This window comes from Cheilinus undulatus, linkage group 14 (genome assembly GCF_018320785.1).
Source record: "Cheilinus undulatus linkage group 14, ASM1832078v1, whole genome shotgun sequence".
Taxonomy (NCBI): domain Eukaryota; kingdom Metazoa; phylum Chordata; class Actinopteri; order Labriformes; family Labridae; genus Cheilinus; species Cheilinus undulatus.
The window spans coordinates 44373180-44395595 of record NC_054878.1 but is presented as its reverse complement, the minus strand read 5'-3'; the positions used below and the strand labels follow the sequence as shown (position 1 = coordinate 44395595).

At 38.8% G+C, this 22416-nt stretch overlaps 1 protein-coding gene across 1 annotated transcript in view; it reads right to left on the bottom strand.

The window, feature by feature from the left end:
- The window catches only part of LOC121521254 (pleckstrin homology domain-containing family G member 3), a 58106-nt gene that overhangs the window by 25787 nt on the left and 9903 nt on the right, over window positions 1-22416 (bottom strand). Inside the window, exon 3 of the mRNA XM_041805085.1 lies at window positions 5260-5621. Coding sequence (XP_041661019.1) covers window positions 5260-5621 — 362 coding nt within the window. The remainder of the gene's footprint in view (window positions 1-5259; window positions 5622-22416) is intronic.

The following is a 22416-nucleotide window of genomic DNA, read 5'->3' as shown; positions in this document are numbered from 1 at the left end:
AAACACTCTAGATATGCTGGAATATGGTTGCTGTAAATATGTGAAAACACCGAGATCTATGTGTGACTATCATTTTAATTTAGACCGATAGAAAGTTGTTCACCTCTTTCCTGGCTTGGTTTAATTTTGGCAGGGCAAATATCTGAGCCCATGACATCCCTGACGTCTCTATGGGGAATAACCCCGCCCCTCTAAATCAGTTAAATCATGACCCATTGTTAAGTTAAGCTGTGATAACCATATTTTGCGTTTTGTTTTTACCTGAATAAAAACCACTCTCATCAAAGTAACAAACTATTTATTTATTGATTTAAACCATCGTATATAGCCTTCTTTAAAATTCGAACCCCTGTTCTTAAAACAGAAAAAGAATGGGTTAAAAGTAGGGATGTTCCAAGGCGTCTTTTTCATATTTGGCCAAACGACAAGTTAGAAACCGTTCAGCCGAGAAGAGAAGGAAATCCTTAGAAAAAAGTCAAATTGATCACAGGATCATTGTGTTTGTTCCTGCTACACGCTAACCGCTAAGCTCCTCATATTTACGACTGATGAAGTGCCAGAGAAAGCTCAGACAAGAAGGCAGCAGCCATTAACTGAAGCTACAGCGGCCTCTAGTGGCGGGAGGTTCATCACAGTTTAAAAGAGCGTTATGGGCCGGGATTTCAAGCCTGTGTTTATAGAAAATGATGGCCAATTAGTTTAACCAACTCATGAATCTCTCACCGGCAACTTTGATAAATTAATTTAACCGTTTGCATTCCTAGGTAAAAGTTGCAAAAATTCCTTTGAAGTTGTAGAAAAAGGTGAAAAGGGTTACAAGTGGCAAAAATGAGCATAACATACAGTATATGTAGTTAAATCAACAAAAAATGGCAAAAATGTGGTTAGCATGGCCAAAATGGCTTAGAGGGAAGAGATGGTAGAAAGTGGTAAAACAGGGGTTAACAGAGTGGAAAGTGGTGGAAAGGGTTCAAACTGTGGTAAAACAGCTTAAATACTTAAAAAACAGGCAGAAAAGGAGGTGAAATAGGATTAAAAGTGGCAAAAACAGGTTTAAATTGGCAAGAATTGGTTAAAAGTGGGGAAAAAAGGTTGAAGCCTTTTGTATCATATTTGAAAGATATTTCAATGATACCTCTATCTAATCAATATTTTTGAATATAATCTGATAAATGATGAAATCTGCTCCAGAGGATTATCAGTTGCCAAAAATGCCTAATGACTCAAATGTGATACATAAAGTATATGTTTCATTTAATTTTATGGATCTTTTTTTCTTAATTTTTATAAACATTTCATTTCCAATAAATGAGAATTTTCTGGTCATTATTTGTGTTTTTTAGGCTCTCATGGGTGAACAGAGGCAACAGAACAGTGAAAAGGAAGAAAAAACAGCAGAAAAGTGGTGAAAATGGGTGATAAGAGGCAACAAAGGCCCCTACTTCCTCATTTTGAAGCTTTAATTTATAAACTTAGAAATTTTTTTCATGACTTAAATTTGGCCTGGTGGTTCAGAACACAGTGGCCTGTCATACAACAAACCTAAAATAAACATTTATTATCACTTCCCTGGGTATTTTAAATTCCAGCAGATCTATCACACGGTAATATAAGATCTAAGGTGACAAGAAATCCAATGAAGACAGATTATGTTTTAGGCTACAGCTGTACATATAACCCTACCATGTCAGATTAACATGGCTGGTTTTGATGAAAAGGCAAGTACATCATTTCTATTTGGTTAAAAACTTTTTAAACCAAGGGTAGAGTTTTGAGTTGGTCTTGGCTTTCAGTTTAAAGATGAGGGTAAAGTTCCACCCAGGTTCACAGTCAGCTGCTGCACTCGGACCCTGGCTGTTAAAAAGACATCCAGTGCTTCTTTCATGTATCTAGATTGTCCCACTTTTCTGCCAAAGTGGCAACGAATCTTTTCAACAATCCTATTTACTTCAAACTATATTTTAGTTTTATTACTTGCCTCGTTGTTTTACTAATCTGCTTTTCAATGTAAAAAAGTAATCAAAACTGTCATCACTATAACAAATAAATCATAACCATCTCAAATATTATTTCACTTACATTATTTCTCTAAAATAAATAAAAATGTTGAATTATCTCCCCTGCAGGTTGACATCCTCCCTCCGGTTTATCTGTGATCCTCTCCTTACATAATCAGTTAATCGGCTCTCTGCAGAACGTCTTAGAGGGTTAAATATAGTCTGTGATGTCATCACATTTGAGCGTGCTCACTGGACAGCTTTACTGATGTACCTCCTCATTCATGAATTAAAGCACGTGAAGAAGAAAACAGAAAAACACATGGAGACTGTAAACAAACAGCTGCTAAGATACCAGGATGCTGAACTTTGATTTGATTCTAGTAAAAACATAAATATCACAGTTTGATACAACCAGTCCTCTGTGCCTGATTTATTAGAGGTGCTGGAAAATTTGATTTGCATCAGAATCACACATATCCATTTCCCGAGGTTGATATTTTCAAATATTTCATCCTAAATTAAATTTCAACGGGACCCACCCCTGCTGATATTTCCTCCATGCATCATCTCCACCTTCTTTGCAGCAGCACAGGGCAAGGCCGCCCATAAGGGGGGATAAAGGGGAGAGCTTTCCCGGGCCCAGTAAACTAGGGCCCCAGGGAAGTCAGCAAAATCATGATCCAGTATTAAGTTAAGTTGTGATAACCATATTCCATTTTTTTACCTAAATAATAATCAGTCTTAGGAAAGCAACTTTTAATTAATCAGGGCTCGACAGTGTGAGCGTTTCACTCACATTTGTGCCTACAAATAGGTGTGTGCAAACTGTAAAAAAATATTTAGGGGCACATAGAAAAAATCAGCTGAACGAGAAATCCATGGAGGAGAGACGCCTCGCTTGGCGTCTGTGTAGCCATAGCAACACGTTGTCGTCCATGCTTATTTATTCGTCTCATGTTAAGAACGACATGTTGGACAGCTCATCGTCCCGCTGGCTGCTCATAATGCCCCACTGCAAGAGCAGAAACCCCAAGACAGTGTAATTTGGTGTTTTTTCATTGTTTATGTGGAAAAAAAGACCGGCGGAAGGAGCTGGATTTCCCCGTTTCATCTTCTTCTACACCGACTTTTCCTCTTGGTCGCCGTTTGTTTGTAAAGACAGCACCCCTAACGGGCAGAGGTTGTAGGTGTTCAGACAGTTTGGTCCATTTGGCCAAGAACGCAGTGTGAACGCAAACCAAACCAAAGGAAAGTGCAACATTGTTGCGTTCCAAAACGGACCGAGTCCCCCAGACTATACAAAACACGCAAAAATGAAACCTATTAGTCACTTAGACCGACTCCGACAGAAGTTGCCACATTTAAAGTAAATTCAAAGTACCAAAGTTAGTAACATTAAAAACAAAATTAAATTACATTACTTTTTCAAAACTTGATGATTTTACCTTTCTGTACATTTTGTATACAAATTCATTAAATAATTTTACTTGTAAATGTCTATTTGCATCACATTTATTACGGAAAATACATTATTTGATCAATTTTCATTGTGCCCCTAAATTTCTTTTCAACTTAGGAGCACATGTGCTCCTTGGGTAAAGTGTTAGCGTCAAGCCCTGTTAATTTATTTATTTATTCAGTCTGTAGTACATAGTGCTCTTCAAGATGTTAACCTCTTATCTTAAAAGAGAATAAAAATGGGTTAACAGATGCAAAAAATAGGTAGAGAGTTGCAAAAATGGCTTAGAAATAGAAAATAACAGGCAGTTAAATGGTGAAAAGGGGTTACAGGCACTGTTCCCTCTAAGGGGTTTTACTGCACAATTGAACGCTGCTTTCCACCGCTCTGCACAGAAGAGAAAAAAGTTGCACACTCAAATATCCCCAACGAGTATTCACTGTCATTTTCTAATATGCACTGTGATCAAAGGCGCATTAATGCGCAGGCTATCTGGTCCTGTAGTCTAGGGTTTCTACCTCCATGGGTGCCTCATACGTGAGAGATGTAAAGTGTGGCTACCACATAATGCAACAGCTGACACACTGAGGTCAGGGTCTGATACTGATAGCGGCCGAATGTGGGTGGTTTTCAGCCACAGAGGATTCCTCAGTGACCCTCTTTGGTAAGTTGAATTTATCAGCATCACAAACTCCACCTCCCTCTAACTGTGCTTGGCTCCTAGTGCCACTGTGTGTGAATTAGATGCTTGTGTCAATGACTGATTTACAGTAGCATATGCGTCAGATGTCGACCACAGTTTATGAAGTAGATGCTCAGGGTAGTCGAATGTCTGCTCAGGAGTTTTGAAAGTTAGAGGGAACATTAGTTACAGGTGTAAAATGAGCGTAAAACAAGAGTGAAATACAGATAAAATTGGCAACTATTGTCATTGGAAGAGGTAAAAATAGGTCAACTGCAGCAAAATGGGCAGAAAGATGGCAAAATAGTATTAAAAAGGGCAAAAACTGGTTGAGTGGCAACAATTAGGGCTGGGCGATTTATCAAAACTTATATTAAATCGCAACATAGCCTGCCACAATTTTCAAATCACAAAAGGTGCAATATTTCTTTTACCTGATATTTATGTCGAAACACCAATTAATAACTTTTTTTTGCAGCAGAGATGTTATGCATGGCACAATTATGGCATCATTGAAATGCCAATTTTAAGAACAGTCTACAAAAAATCCTGCTCTCTTCATTTTTATACTTTTTTCTTAATAAATATGAGAATGGCAATACAACAATTCATATCCAGTTTGCAATACAATTAAAAATTGTCACAAATGGGTATTTTTTCAAAATTTTTCAGCCCTTGTTCAGTCTAATATTGTGTTGGTCATAATGTAGAGTACTTTATTGCTTGTGTTTGTTGGAGAACACATAAGATGAAGAATTTAAGGAATAACTGTTTTTCAAATTGCAATTACAATATTGGTTAAAAAAAAAAAAAAAAATCACAATTCGATTATTTTCCTAAATTGTTCAGCCCTAGCAACAATGAGTTTAAATAAGAGAAAAATAGTGACCAAGGGATATAAAGTGCCAAAAAACTGGTTAACAGATCCCTAATAAACCCCTAAATAAATAATTGATAGTTTAAAATCAGACTTTGGTATTTACTCCTGCACCCTGCTTTAATAGAAACATTGGCAATGTGAACATTGTTTGGTGAGTTTACGGTCAGACGGAACCAGACATGGGGGTCACTTGTTCTTGGATCTGGGCCCAAATTGGTCCCTGATTCAAGTGGCTCACCTCTACGATCATCCGCAGGTCTCTGACGTACATTCTCTCCGTCTCAATGATCTCCATGACGACCCGGTCCAGGTAGGTCAGCTGTGGCGCCATGATGAACGTCCCTTTGTTGTTATTGTTGTTGTTTATGACGCCGAGGGTCAGCCCCTTCCTCTCAGGCTCCCCCGCAGAGTTCAAGTCCGGATCACCGTCAGGGTTGTGGTCTGTTGGTAGTAGAGTCTGGTTGTCGTCTCGGGAGGAACCAGATCCCGAGGACAACGTGGAGATCAGGCTGAGAGGGCGGGGCTCTGACGAGTCAGAGGGCGTGGCTGATGGAGCGCGCTCATTGCTGCAGACGGAGGCGGTGGAGAGGCGGGGCGACTCTGTGGAAAAAAAACAAGGATAAGGAATTATTAAATCTAAAAAGCTTTTCTATTTTGAAAAGTGCATCTCACCAGGAACACTGAATTCTTAAAAATAAAGGTTTTGTAATGAGCACTTTTACAGTCAAAATCTTACTTTTACTTCCAAATAAACAGTAAAAATAAGAAAAATCTCCAAGGAATCAGTCTTAAAATATGAGCCCCCAGGGGAAACTTTCACAATAAAAGCCCTAGTACAAATCCTGAAAGAATATTTTCACATTTAATAACATTGTTATAATACTTAGGGGACCATTTTATATCAACTTACATTATTATTCCACTTATGGGAAACGGTCACAATAAAAGTCTTCATTTTACACTGAGGAAAAACTTTCATTAGATGTGTTTCAAGTTAATGCTCTTTCACAATAAGAGCTATAGAAAAAATCCTGAAGGAATTCTTTCATATTAAAGAACATGATTAGACCTGGGGGAAACCTTTCCTATTAAATCCTGAAATAACACTTTAACATTAAAGGACCCCATGTTACACTTAGGACTAACTTTCACAGTAAAAGTTCCTATTTTACACCATGAAAATTATTTTATTAGATGTGTTTCTAATTAAGACTCCTATGCTTCCTTATAAACAGGGTGACTTTCACAATAAAAGCCCTACAACAAATCCTGAAACAATGCTTTCAAATAAAATATTATTACACTTATGTGAAACCTTCACAGTAAAAGTCATATTTTACATTGAGAAGATGTTTCATTAGATGTGTTTCAAATTAAGACTCCTAAGCTACCTCATATAAAGAGTGACTTTAAAAATAAGAGCCCTGATATAAATCAAGAAAAAAAAAGATTTCTTATAAAAGGACGGATTATTACATTACAGAGGCAAACCTTCATAAAAGTCATCTTAACACACTGAGGATAGATTTTCATTAGACACATTTCAAAATAAGAGTCATAAAATCATGAATGCATTACTTTCAAAATAAGATACCTCTGAAAGAGACCATCACATAACTTTTTAGTCTGATCTTAACTGTGGGAAATATTCCACAATAAGAGTCATTGTCTTTACTTCCACTGCGTTTTAGAATGGAACTCAAAAAATCTGCAAAGACTGACTTCCAAAATAAGACACCCAACGGAGACTTTCACAATAAGAGCTCTTATCAAATCCTGAAAGAGCACTTTCACGTTAAAGAACCCCCTGTAAGAGTTCTTTATTCATAGAAAAAAATTCAAAAAGATTTCAAATTAGGACACTTAAAATCATTAAAGTGGTGACTTTCAAAATAAAATACCTATAAACAGTAGAGGAAGACAATCACAATGCTTATGAGATGTTTTTAAAACTGTAGGCTAATTCTCACAAAGTGAGGCCCATTGTTACTTAAAGATCAAAGTTTCACAAGAAAAACTGGAAAATCATCATGAAATTACTACCAAATACGACTCTCAGGGTAGACTTTCACAATAAGAGTCATCATATAAGAATGAAAGAGCATTTTAGCATTGAGATATGTTATTACAGGAAGAAAAACCTTCACAATAATGTCACAATTTGGACAGACATTCAGCAAAGAATTTCAAAATAAGACTCATCAAATCACAATAACAAGGATTTTCAGACAACACTCCTTTAAAGACTGGAGGGACACTTTCACAATAAGAGTCCTCATATAAATCCTGGGATAATGCTCTCACATTAAGGGTTCAAACATCATACTGACACCAAATCTCCACAATAAAGTCAAAATATTACAACGAGAAAAGATTATCAATAGAAAACTTCACAATGCATCATAAAATTCAGACTGTTATGACTTTCAAAATAAGACTCCCAAAGGAGACTTTCATAATAAGAGTCTTGTTATAGTCCTCAATGGATACTTTCAAAGAAAGGGACCAGTTATTACACTACAGGAGAAAAACTTCACAATAAAAGCCCTAATGATGCAGGGTACAACTTTAATTAAAAGAATAGAGTAAAAAGGTCTAAACTATCATGTTTTTCAAAATAAGATACCTATGCTCACTGAAGGGAGACGATTACAATACTCTCACAATAAGAGCGTTATTACAAACCAGATGGTGGGCCCTTTCACAGTAAAAGTTTAAGGAAAGAGAAGCAACAGTGAACAAAGATGAAAGATTTTTCTGAAGTAAAAATACTTTAAGGAGTTTCTTTGTTGTTCTGGAGCCGCAGGTGTGTCTGTAAAAATTCAACTCCTCCTCGTTTGAGAACGTCTGCAAAGTTTCAGCTCTGCTTTAAGAATGTGTGAAGAATTCAAAGAATCTGTCAGAGCAGGTTTTTTATTTTTACCTGAAGAAAACTGGAAAGTCTACAACATTTCTTCTGAGACTTCTGAGGATGAACTCGCACTGAACAAGACATGAAGAGCTGTCAGGTTTTTCCCAGAAACTATGAACACGCTCCTGAGAACTCAGAGCTCATTTATCAACAAGGTGACTCTACAATCCTCGTTTTGTCACAAACATGATTTTAAATGAAACAGTAACGTACTACCAGCTGAATAAACCTTGTGAGGTCAGAGACTGAGTGATGATGTGCCGTTCAAGAATGAACCTGTTCTACTAAACGACTCTTTGATGTTCGCCACTGTAGCTCCTGTTTGAGTGCCAGTGTCCTTTGACATTACATAATCTATGTTTAAAAAACCAAACTGGTACAGAATGTTGACCCATCCTGGAACCGAAGAACCAGCTCTACTGAGCCGAGCCAAATGATCCTGATCTCTAATAAAGATGGTTTTGAGTCAGAATGAGCGAGGCTGGATGGACACCAGCTGAGGAGTCATGGGTCAGAGAAGGGCTGCACGATTTTGGCTAAAAACAAAATCTCAATTTTTTTCTCTGAAATCTTGATTTTCGATTATGATTATGATTTTTGGTAAAACCACTAAGGACAACAGAATAAATTATTTCAATTTTTTATTTCATAAATTGGCAAATAATTTTAATAAATATAAAGTGCAAACCTTAAACAAAGACAGATAAATCCTCCTAGGGATTAATAAAGTGACGCCGCTGTCACCAAACTTAAAACATTTACTGTAGTTCTGTGGCTTTATTAACATAAAAGAGATGCTTTCTAATTTTTTCCCACTCATTATTAATCCTTTAGTAAAAGGGGGAGGGGCCTCATATTGTTCTTTACCCTGGGCCTCCAAATGACTAAAACCGGCCCTGCCTCATACCTGCAGCTCTCCAGACACATCGTTTTACCCTGCCTCATTTTGGAGCTTTGGTTTTATATTTCTGCTCTTTTGACAATGTTTATGATCATTAGTGCATTAAAGATCAAATAAAACACCCACGTTTGTACAAATTTCACTAGATATGACATGCGATCTGTGTGTGTTATAGGCTGCTCGTTGATGACGCACATCGGCGTAACTGTCATAAGATCTGGGTGTGAGAGAGCATCGGCAGGATGTGGCTGGAGAAATAGTTAAAACGAGGAAACGGGAAGCTTCAGATTAAACACGCCAGCACACTTTAATGAATGACCTTACTGAAGAGATGCAGCGCCGGTGGGCTTCCTCTTCTCTCTTCTCTTTCACACACTCCTCCGTCGAGCGCATCCGACGGTAATAAAATACGGATTTAAAATAATAAACGCTTAAATTTGGAAGTTAAAGCCTGTCTTCTTTATGTGGGTAACAGATTTATTGATGTGACTGCCATGAATCTTTACTGATGACAGTGTTTACCTCCATAAAGTGTTTAAGTTAAAGTTTGTGCAGCTATCTGAAACGCTATCTGAAGCTAACAGAAACGAGAGAGGAAATGATAAAATTAATGACCAGAAAAGCTCAGAGTCATGCTTGCCCATCGGCGTTTTGAAGTTGCCCCGGGCATTCAGGCAACCGTTAATGTCGGGCCCTCTATGTTGTAAGCGCGCAGCCCGGAGCCGTAAAGGGAAAGCCATACCATAATTACCCTAGTTAAAGGGAAAGCCGATTTTGCGATGTTCATATTTTTAACATCGTCCAAACTAAAAAATCCGATTACGATTTAATATCTATTTATCGTGCAGCCCTAAGTCAGAGTTTAACAAGCTAAACCATGACAAAACTGGACTGAACTAAACCGAACCGCTTTGAGGGAATGAACCATACAGGATCAGCTCGTCCAGCATGCTTTATTAAATTCTCTATGAGTTTTTAGTCTTTTTTATGTTTGCAGAGACCGAGAAAGAGACTGACCTAACCTCTTTTAACCACATTTTTCAGCCAATTTTATTTGCTGTTTTTATCAATTTGTTGTTTTACCCCATTTGCCTCTTTTTACTCATTTTTGCCACTTCCTGCCTATTGTTTTCATTTTCAACCTGTTTTGCCCATTTAATCCTATTTTACCATCTTTTCTGACCATTTTTGCCACTTTTTAACCATTTTTCACCGTTATTCGCCGCTGTTTTTTCCATCTTTGCTTCTGTTAATCCATTTTTGCCCCTTTCCACCTTTTTATGTCACCTTTAACCCATTGTTGCCCTTTTAACCCTGTTTCATCACCTTTTCTGCCCATGTTGCCACATTTAAGATATTCTGCCACTTGTTGAACTTTTTCCACTGTTAATTTCTGCCCCTTTGTGACCCTGGTAACCCATCTTTTGTCACTTTCTGCCTTCTGTTGCTTTTATTAACCCATTTTTGCCTCTATGACACCTTTTCATCAATTTTATTGCTTTTATGCTGATTTGATCTGCATTTCATTCTTTATTACACTCACTTCTGCCACTTGGAACCACCTTTCCCCATTTTCCATCCGCTTTTTACCAATTTAAAGCTATTTGCCACTTTCCACCTTCTTTTGTCTTTATTAATCCTGTTTTTTGGCCATTTTAACCCCCTTCCACCATCATTTCTTTTTGTGCTGATTTTATCTGCATTTCACTTTTTGTTACGCTCATTTTTGCCACTTGTAACCCCTTTTTCATCAGTTTTTTAGCCACTTTTCCCTTTTTTTTCTTTGTTAACCAATTTGTGCCAGTTTTTAAATTTATATCATTACTCATTTGCCACTTTCGACCTATTTTTGATCTCTGTTAACACGCCTCTGTTATCCCATTTTAAGTCATATTCTACCTTCTGTTGCCTCTATTAACCCCTTTATTCACCACTTTTACGCATGTTTTTACCATTTTTGCAACTCACTGCCTATTTTTACCTCCGCCAAGGAGGTTATGTGATCGGGTGGGTTTGTTAGTTTATTAGCAACATAACTCAAAAAGTTGTGGACAGATTTTGATGAAATATTTAGGAAATGTCAGAAATGGCATAAGGAAGAACTGATTAGATTTTGGGAGTGATCCGGATCAACGTCTGGATCCAGGAATTTTTTTAAAGGACTCTATTGGGAGATAGGGCTAATGGTGGAGGTCTGCACTGTTACCACTTTACACCAGGAGATGGTGGACATGAGTAACTTCAATCCCAGCAGCATTTTTTGGTGTGTTTCTATTCAAAGTTTTGGAGTTTATCGAGTTTGAAAGACGCACGCCTGGTCGAGGAGATGAGTCGGAGCGTAACAGAGAGAAAGACAGCGAATTGTAGCGAGAATACTCACATTGCTGGGAGGAATAGAGGAATATTCACCCTCTGCCATGACTTCCAGTCGTCCTGTGAGACTATGGGTGAGACTGTCAGTGCATCTGTTGGCACCAGCAGGCAATGCTTCTGCCATGACAGTCCACCCGTAGCGAAGCCAATGCTTTGCCTCGCCGTGTTTCCGCCCCACCTGGGAGGGAGTAATCAGCAAATGCTGTGGTGGGGGGCACATGGGGACGGATCCAGGAATTTTTTTTAAGGATTCTTCATTATTGGAAGATAGGGCTAATGGCGGAGGTCTGCGCTCTCTGAGTGCTTTTCTAGTTGCTTCTGTTAACCCATTTTTGCCACGTTCAACCATTTTTTGGCACTTTCAACCCATTTCTACTCTGTTTAAAGATAAACAGTTTACATTTTGCTGACCACCATGGGTCCTGTGTTTCGATGAGCCCCAGGAAGCTCTCCCCTTTAGCCCCCCTTCCGGGTGACCTTGGCCAGCATTAGAGGCAATGTTGAGCCAGTATAACGCACATAAATGCCACATAATTAACTCTAGTCACAACTGAAACAAGTCCAGCCAAACTTGAACTGCTTGACAGAAGGCTGTAAGGCACCTGTATGACTCTGAGTCACACAGCCTAATCAGACATAAACACGTATTTTCTCCTGTCTGTGTTTTATTCTGATGATCTGCGTCCATGTAAACATCACCGGCGTGTCTCTAGATAACTGTGCTGTGTCTCAGGGTCACTGTGGTCTGGATCAGCGTGTTCTCTGCAGACAGAGACAGGCAGAACAAAGAGCCACACAAACAAACCAACAAACACAGCCTCCTGTCAGACTCGTCTTTGTCTACAGCTCCGTCTCAGCGCGGAGCCATCAGGGCACTAAATCAGAAACGTTCTCCTCATCTCTGTGCTCTGAAGATCTACCAAGGCTCTAAAGAACCAACATATTTAAACATGATGCTACACTTTCAGCACAATGGAAAACAAGAACCAGGTTCTATAGAGAATTGGTTATGACCAGTTGAACACAGACTGTGAGTCCCACCACCAGTAGGCGTTACATCTAAAAAAAATTAGAAAGGATGACAAAGAGAGATCAGACGCCCTGCTGGTCCTGCTCTGTTTAAAATCACAAATCAAAAACAGAAAATACTTGACAATGATAAATTACATCACTTCTGTTCTAACAGTGGGAATTATAGTCGTCTGCAAGAGGGGGCATCTGAGATCTGTGGTTTGCAGCTAGACCCCTCTCAATTATGACTGGGTAGGTACCAGACCCATCACAGTACTGGCTTTTGGTACCAGTCCTTAATCCATAATAATATTTTGGACAAATGCCAGAGTTTCTTTTCCAATCTCCGTCTCTTAAGTTTTGAAAATGTTCAAAATTCTAAAACTGCCTGTCTGATAAATAAATTCCTACAAGTCCTCCAATCAGACTGACCAGAGCCACCGTTAGAGGGGACTGTGAGAGTCCTCCTAAACTTTCCACCCTTGGGCAAAATGTCATATCTTTCAAAGAGAGCACACTGTGGAACACTTTAGCACTCTCAGTCAGGGAACGCTCCAGCTTTGCAAGTTTCAAAGGTGATCTGAAAGCGGGGCACAGGACAAACCAGAATTGTGACCATGCTTAACCATTTCCTTATCTCTATGCATACCTACCTACATGCACCCTCTGGGCAATATTACATACATAGATACACTTATGTATGCTATCCCTGTGCAATAAAACATGCATAATCACATCTGTATATTAAAAGTCTGTGCAAAGATATTACCACTTTACATAAACAGGCCAAGGGCAAATGTGCAATTTCCTTACACACATTCATACAGTCAGTATTGCTCTTCTGTATTGCTATATTTCTATGACATTTGGTTTCATGGTGTTGTCTGATTTTAAGTAGATTTTTTATTTTCATTGTGCACATGTTTAATGTTCACATTTATGTGTATACCACTAACCTGCAGGGGACTTACAGATGGACATTAGCCTGTGGCTAAAATCTGGCACATTTATATGTCCATGTTCATTAATGTGCACTGTACCTTAGAATAAACAAACAAACAAACAAACAAATAAACAACTTAATAAATAAATAAATTTAACATCAGTCAACAATCAGCCAATCTCATCCCTCCACCCAATCAGATTCATCACATCAGATCACATGATGGTGGTTCACACCGTTGTGATCACAAACACTGATTGATCAATGATCGGTTTCTTTGTGCAGCATGCTGGGATTCATTTTGTCATTGACTTCTTTGTGTTCACACGGCGGCCATATTGAATCTTCATGGGGGGAAAACTTTCTTAGCATTTTAAATTTTTAAAGTCTAGACTATTCTTTAGGATGAGAAACTTTTGTTTTTCACAAACTTTTGAAAGAATTAAACACATTACAGTAACATAAAACAACAACAGATGAAATGTTCGCCATCTTTTAGCTTATAAACAAACACATTAGCATAGCATGCTAACTCTGTTATGCTAAATGTTATTAATCATCTAAAATTCACTTTTTAACCAAATTATTCTTAGATGAATAAAAACAGACAGTGCATCGTTTCCAACAGTGCTGTCATCAGCAATTATATTTGTAACAACTATTTTGGGTCTGGTTGGGTTTTTCAGCATGGTAAAAAAAAAAAAAAAAAAAAAAAAAAAGAGAGAACAAACTTTTCCCACCCTTCTGGTTCAAAATGGCCACCGTGTGTTGTGTATGGTTGTAAGCAAACGTACCAGCTACTCCCTCCTCAAAGGGTTTAGTTAAATAACGGAGCAGCAAAGACACTGAGAGTCGACCTGAGACAGAAACACAACCAGGAAAATTCAGTCAAAGCAACTTCATGGAAGTAAAAGGTTTGGTTAACAAATACTGATGTTGCATGCTCAGTAAATGGATAAAAAGTGTTCTCTTTACTCTCCAGTTAAAATGTCTGTAATAACAGCAACATGCAATGAGTGTGTTCACTTTGCAAAGCATCTCTATTGGTTTTATGGGGTTTTAACATGCTGTATGCTGAATTCATTTGTTCTCAGACCACACGATTTTTTTGGTCATTCACGACAGCACCATGCCAGACTACGCGACCAAATTCTTCCCGTCTTGGCCGACAGCCTGGCCACACTACAAGAGTGATCCAGACCACTCACCATATGCTGACGTCACTAGGGATGCACCGATCCACCTTTTTCAGTTCTGATCTTATTCCGATAAATATGTGTGGATACCGATGCTGATTCCGATATATATATACATATATATATATATATATATATATATTTTTTTTTTTTTTTTTTTTTTTTTTTAACTGTTATTATTGTTGTTGGTATAATGTGTGAGGTTACATGAGGCTGTAGTAGACCACCCAGCTCCTCTTATTAAAAAGCAAAAAAACAAATGTAAAAATGAACTGAATTTAAATGTATTCCAAACAAATTTATTTGAACTACTACTAAAAAATAAATATCAGCATTATCCAATAAACAACAACTGAGTATAAGTTATAAACAACAATGCTTACCCTAAATAGCATAACTCAAGTAGGGATTTACTAGTCGGTTAAACTAATTACCTACCATTTTTTATAAACACGGGCTTGAAATCCCTGTCTATAATGCTCTTTAATGAACCTCCCACCACTAGAGACCGCTGTAGCTTCAGTTAATGGCCGTAGCCTTCCTCTCTGACCCTTCACTGGATGTTAACAACGAGAAGCTCGGCGGTGGCTAAGCTGTTAGCGTATAGTAGGAAGACCACGGTACGACAGTTTTCCAAAGTAGTAAATGGAAGTAAAATGGTATGTGGGCTGTCGAGGATTAAGCTCATGTATGACTACTCACCCAAAGTGAAAAGAGGCCAAGTATCAAAGCACGATATTAATCTGCAAAGAGGAACGAAGGCAGGCAGCGCTAGCTTTCTATGCTAGCACCGCCCGTTATCAAGCTAACATTACACCCACTCTTCTTTGTGTTCTCTCATATTTAGACTAGTTCTGACTATTCTAAATATAGATTTACATTTCATCGACCAGGTAATTATACCGCTAAGAACATCCTAACTAATACTAGCTCAGTTACACACAGATAGTCTTGTGTTACACTGCGGTGCGTTCATGGTCTACCGCAAACTGTAGGATGGATTTGGATCGGTCACTTGGATCGGCGGCGTCAGTCAGATATCTGATCTATTAATTATGTCCATATCGGACCCGATACCAATATTGGATCGGATTGGTCCCATCCCTAGATGTCACCACTGTCTCAGGTTCACAGGTTGGCTGGAGGCGGGTCAAAGAGTGTCAATCACTCTACAACAGAAGTGCTCTGTGTGATTTTAGTGGTCTTTTGCTTGCAAAAAAAGGAAAATAAGAAACAGTTATTGGCTGGATTATGGATAACATGGATGTGTCAAGAGGAGGACAATACAGACTGGCTCTCCTTCAGGTAGGACTTAAGGTATGCATGTGATAATGTAAATAAATAAAATAAATTTCACACTTTAGTTTTAGGGAATAAAAGGGGATATAAAGTGGTAAATCTTGTAAATGATAATGCAAAGATAAGGAGCAAATGTTCTCCTGTTGGCAGGTATCAGGATTCACGTCGTTGACGTCAGATCAGGGTGTCAAACTAGACAACGATGTTAGAAAAATTCTGACATGCTAGTCTTGTTGAATCGAGTTTTGACGATGAGCTGCAACGTTGCAGTCGGACTTAAATCTGTCTGAATTCGAGTAGTCTGAGCCGGCCTTTAAGCTACTGTTTTAAAGTGTTTTTAACTCATGACTCTCTTGGTTTAAGTCTGTGATGATTCAAAGATCCTGACAGTGTAAACTCAGCAGTATGGCAGGCTAAGCTGAGTTAGCGCGATGATAAACACTCTACTTCTGTCAAGTTATTCACATGAAAATGAATAACATGTGAGCCTGCCTGGCTTTCATTTAGAGGGGGCTTTCATGTGTTTTACTCTGCCATAAAGTTCAGATTAGTAAAGGGCTGCAGTGATGGTTGTCCCTCTGGAAGTCTGTCCCATCTCCACACAGGATCTCTGGAGCTCAGTCATGCTTTTGTTCTTCAGTTTTAAAACATGAAATACTAAATCACCCTCTAGATTAGTTCCAAGGATTCCATTTTAAAGCATAAGTTAAAAATCCACTCCTTCCTCTTTGTTTAATGTCTGTTCGGTGAAGATTATCTTAAAATGAATGAACCGTCTGTTGTAAAAGTCAATTTTCTGACGTTCGGCTCTGGTCAGAGCAAATCCACATGAGACTGTGAGTGTTTGAATGAAAACAACTTCAAACACACACATGCTCTTGCTGTCCGTTGCCTGCTTGGCTTCCTGCCAGTCTGAAGTCAGCGAGGCGTTCACTGACCCAGCAGGAAGAGAATTTATGGCTTCCAGCCACTTAAACATGATAAGGAGAGAGAGAGAGAGAGAGAGCCAATCAGAGCTCAGAGTTTACATTCAAACACACGTGGAGTTTGACCTTTCCAGCCGTTAGCCTTGACAAACATCAGAGCATCTTTGTGGTCAGTGAAAGGAGAAGAGAATCAAACATCTCCATGAAAAAGAGGGAAACTCAGAGAGGATTATATTCTGAAGAAAAAGCCAAAGAATCATTGTCTGACTCAGTCATGAAACTGAGACTTTTAAAGTTTCACTGAAGGGAGAAAGTCTTCACAACTCCTCAGAGACTCACCAAACCAGCGGCGGAAAAAAACCTGTGTGAGACGCCGCTCCCCCCCGACACTCCTGAAGGAGATGGTCACCTCCTCATCTGCACATGAACACCTCACCACAGCACCTCCTGCTGCTCTCTGGTACCCCATCAGCCCTGACTCTCCTAATGAACTCTACAATGACACCATAAAGGAGAACGTTCAGTTCTCCTACAGCTCCTGAATGCTACACCGGTCTGCACACACTAAAAGATCCACAAACTACAGAGAGAGGAGGAGGAGGAGGAGGAGGAGGAGTCACTCTGCAGAAACAAGTGAAAAGTAAAGGAAACAGGAAGTGACCTAAAGAAAAAAGCAGGAGAAGGCAGAGGAGGATGAGGATGACTTCCTGTTCTATCCTTATATATCTCATCCTAAAACAATCATTGTCAGAGCACTCACACCAATATGCACAGGTGGGAGAAGCACAAGTATATAATTTCATATTTATCCTTGTAATACACTGCATGTACATTCACAGCATTACATTTAGGTTTTCCTACAACAAAGTCACAACAACAGAGCTACCATCAACTGGGTGACAGTAGAGCTACCATCCACTGGGTGACAGTAGAGCTACCATTCACTGGGTGACAGTAGAGCTACCATTCACTGGGTGACAGTAGAGCTACCATCCACTGGGTGACAGTAGAGCTACCATTCACTGGGTGACAGTAGAGCTACCATCCACTGGGTGACAGTAGAGCTACCATCCACTGGGTGACAGTAGAGCTACCATCCACTGGGTGACAGTAGAGCTACCATCCACTGGGTGACAGTAGAGCTATCATCAACTGGGTGACAGTATAGCTACCATCAACTGGGTGACAGTATAGCTACCATCCACTGGGTGACAGTAGAGCTACCATTCACTGGTTGACGGTAGAGCTACGAGCCACTGGATGAGAGAAGTAACCAGAAATAGTTAACAGAGGCAACAGTAGAAAACTGTGGAAAGAGGTTAAAAAGTAGCAAAAAATTGGTCCCAAAAACTGCAGAAAAAATGGTAAAAAGATAACAGTCAAATGGTGGCAAAAATAGATGGGAAAAAAATGTGGCACATAAAAGTTTATAAAAGGGGTTGAAAAGTGGTTAAAGAAGGTTATAAGAGGCTCAAATAAATCACTTAAATAGACCCATTAATAGTTTGACACACTTTTCAGCTCCAAACTGAGGTAACTGTTAGCCAGGATGCTAGCACCAATACAACTGACCCAACCCACTTGACTGATATCATCAATAAATCACCCCTGGGCAGGGCCCATTCTCTGGGATAGTCAGGGGCCCAGTCAAATCTGTGGGAGGGCCTGTGAAAAATGTATGAAAATCAGAACTAATTAAAAAGTTAGAACATAAAGAACCAAAAAACAGACTATTTTTCATCAACTGTATTTAGTACTTCATGTTGGAGAGAGTTCTGACATTGTGGTTATTTCATTCTGAGCTCTGCGTGTGTTTGTTTGATCATGTTTAATCTTAAATATTTGATGTTGATCTGGATGATCCGGTACCACAGTGTGACTGAAGCAGTGACCTTTAAGGAGCGTCTGATCCCTGCAGGACTCACATCATCACAAACCAAACTAGTTGTTGCTTTTATAAAACATTTTATCAGCAAAACTACAGCCAAATATTTATTTAATTTCTAGCAAAGAACTTATATATGCTAGAGATCAAAGACGATTACAGAGATGTTTCTATTTTTCATGTTTCATGTCAGATTTTATTTTGTTTTCTTTCTTAATATTTTCTCTTCTTTGATTTCTTTGAATGAGTGTTGAAAACCAACGCAGTGGAGCCTGCATGAAGAAGATTTGAGGGGGAACTTAAAGGGAACATATTTTTTCCTTTCAAGACACATTTATGTTGGTCTCAGAGGTCCCCAAAACACGTCTGTGAAGTTTTTTACTAAAAAAACACCACAGTACAGGATGTTGCATGTCTAAAAACCCCTCTGTTTCAGCCCTGTTCAGAACTAGCGGTTTCTGTGTCTGTGGCTTTAAATGTTAATGAGCTGTCTGACTCTGCCCCTGACCACGCCCCTCTCAGGAAATGGATGTGGCTTAATGGATGTGGCTGTCCTGATCCTCCTCTTCTGGAAGAGGAAGATCAGGAGAGGAGGGCAGAACTTTCTTCCAAGTGGGGAGGGCCAACCGAACCTGGGGGCGGGGCTAACTCCCCACATGACATTATGAGGGGAAAATCTGAGGACAGCTTGTTTCAGCACACATTTTTTGAATGGTGAAAAAAGAGAGTGGGGTGGGAAAGGATTTTTCTGACACATGAGGGGATTGTGGACAGGCCAGGGGCATGTATTTTTGTTAAAAAAAGCCTGGAAAAGTGATTTTTTTTTTTTTGTATAATATGTCCCCTTTAAAACAATGTGCTCCTCTTCCTAGTAAGACTCATATTCCCAGTATGCTTTGCAGCAGGACATATTCTTCTCTCTGATAGAAGACCTAAGGAGGAACTTGCAGGGAGTCCACAGGTAATAAAAGCCAGTGTGAACCCCCTCATAAAAATATGTTTTTCCATAAATTTCTTTATAAATAAAGTTTATTTGATCTTAATGTGTTTTTTTCTGTATTTTATTAAAGATGATGGTGGCTGCTCTCGGATCTGTTCTTCATCTGTCTGTCTCGAGTGAAAAAGTGGCGGACAGAGCGCGCTCTCTGCAGCCTTCAGCCACTCTAAGAGCAGCATCTGTTTGTTTGGGTCTCGAAGGAGGCGGGGCTACGATGCAGAATAATGGCCGACTGTTCTGGGGACACAGCGCTGTTCTTCAGCCACGACGTCTCATCCTGATGCCACAGACTCCAGCTGTGACTGCAGACGACCAATCAGATCATCTCTCAAGAAGGACCACAGATGCAGAGGTCTTATTTGATCGTTTGTGGATGGGAAGCCATAAAAGACGTGGGCGTAAATCAAAAATAAACCCACTCATGAGGGCTCCAGCTCACTTTTGGTGTTGCAGTTTGTTTGGTGCATGATCAAAACTTGAAAATGAGTAAAAGGCGAGGTAAATGAGGGCTCGCAGTGACTACATTTGGATTATTCAGTCTGAAGATTTTTCTAAGAGAATAATCAGATTTCACTGCTGACTTTCAAACCAAACAGGAAGAGACATTTAGTGCTGACACGTCCCTGAAGAGACGCATCACTTCCTGTCTGTCTCTTGGTCTGGTGTCAGCGGCTGACTCACTCAGAATCTGAACACCTGACGGGGGAGGGGGGATTATGAAGGAGGAGGCCTGGAGTTCCTGCGTGCCTCGAATGCCTCGCTGTGGGAGGATTAACCCCTTGTTTCCCGGCTGAGGATTATCATCAACCTGCACACGAGCCGAACGGCGCTTCATTACCGAGCAACACAGAGCTCCGTCTGTAGCCACTAGGGGGCAGTGTCACATTTATTAAACAGGTGGTTTGGTGAAATGGCAAAAAATGAGGCTCAAAAAGAAGACAGGCAAACTCGATTAAAGTTAATCCCAGAGGATGCAATATTTCATTAACCTGAAACTTTTGTCAAAACAGAAGTTTGAAACTTTTTTCTGCAGCTGAAATGTTATGCATTACATTTCACATAATCATTCAAGTGTCATTATGTAGAATTTTTGTACTTTTTTCTTATTTAATATAAGAATGACATAAAAATGATTACTCCCTTCATTGCAACAATTCATATCCAATTTGCAAAACAAGTCAAAATCACAAGAATTACATTTTTTTCTAAATTGTCCAGCCTTTGTTTAGTCTAATATTGTGTCGGTTGTAATACAGAATGATTTATAGCTTGTTGATTTTAGGAATAAACATAAGATAAGGAACTTAGGAGATAATTGTGTATCAAAGTGCATTATTAGAGGAAGTATGATAGATTATTTCTGAAATTGTTCAGCCCTAATGTACGTGAAAAAGTTCAAATTTTGAAAGATGAAAACCGTAGATTTATAGGATTATGATTAAAATTATGTCAGAATAAAAAGGTGGATTTTATAAGATTTTGTTCTTAAATTTCTAATCTTAAATTTCTAACTGGAGTTTTGGGGGATTTGATTTTTGATTTTTTGTATTTTCGTGGGAATTTGGAAAAAAAACTGTTTGGGCATTACAAAAAAATTTCAGCCATTTTAACAGATATTTTAGGGTATTTGATTTTTTTTTTTTGAGAATTTGATTGGAGTTTTTTAGGGAATTTGCTTTTTGCTATTTCCATGGAAATTTTGAAAAATTGGGGGGCTTTTTTTTTTAACATTTCAGCCATTTTCATTTTAATTTGGGAAATGTATTTGCAGTTTTGGGGAATTTCATTTTAGTTTGGGGGAGAATAAGCTTTTTAATTTTTATATTTTTTTAAATCAGACTTTGGAAAATAAGTTGTCAGCTTCTGGGAATTTAGTTTGGAATTTTGGGAGGGGTGACCCTTTCAAATTTTCAAGAGTTTTTATTGAAAAATTTTGGAGTTTTGTTTGGATGTTAGGGAGGAGCTTTCATCATCTGCATGAAATTTTGAGTAATATGTGAGTAAGTTTTTTAGGGAATTTGCTTGAAAGTTTTCAGGAATTTGCATGGAATATTTTGGTTTTGTTATTGGAATGTTTAGGATTCATGATAAAGTTTCACTGCAACAGAGTACATTTTATAAATAAATTTTGGGGTACTTGTTATTAAATACTTTGAAAATATTTTGAAGAACTTTCACTGAAATTTAAGGCAATTTCTTTGAATTTTCCAGGGAATTTATGAGGATTTTGGAGAGGAAAATTTCCATGAAATTCAAAGCTTTCAGTGGAAACTTTGTTCATGTTTGGCTTTAACAAGACCTTGTGGTCCATCATCAAAATAGCATGAAAAAGACTCCACCATACCTCTCTCAGTGACCTACAGTGATACTTGCTGTGCTGTTTCTTCAGGAACAAAACCTTCAGGGGATTTGCAGACATCATTTTTGGTAAAAACTACCCACTGTTCAAAGACAAGACACAACCTGTCCTAAACAAGTGGCTGAAACTAAAGAGGCATTCCAAACAAAAGCTCAGGTCTCAGGAGGTTAATTTCACCACAGTCTTTGTGCTGTTTCGACAGAATCCAGGAAAGCTTTAGGTGACGCCTGAAGAAGATCGAAGCATTATGCTTTGGAAATCAGACCTCGAGACAGAGCAGACTGCGGAGCAAAAGTCCTTCTGTCCTCATTCATCAGAGCATTATGGATCCAGATATCATTTCTGTTGTCAGTGTATTTATGCTGTCATTTCAAATTAGTCATAAAAACCCGTCAATTAATGCTTTTTGTCAAAATGTTTGTTTACAGATATAACATGGACTCCCACCCGGTGTTTCACTTCCAGCCCCATATCTGATTTTAGAGCATTTGAGATCACATGACCTCAAACAAGACTACAGACATCCAACCGCTCACCTTGGTAAACGTTTGTGAGTCTAATCTGTAATAACGGGGATTAAAGCAGAGAGTTAAT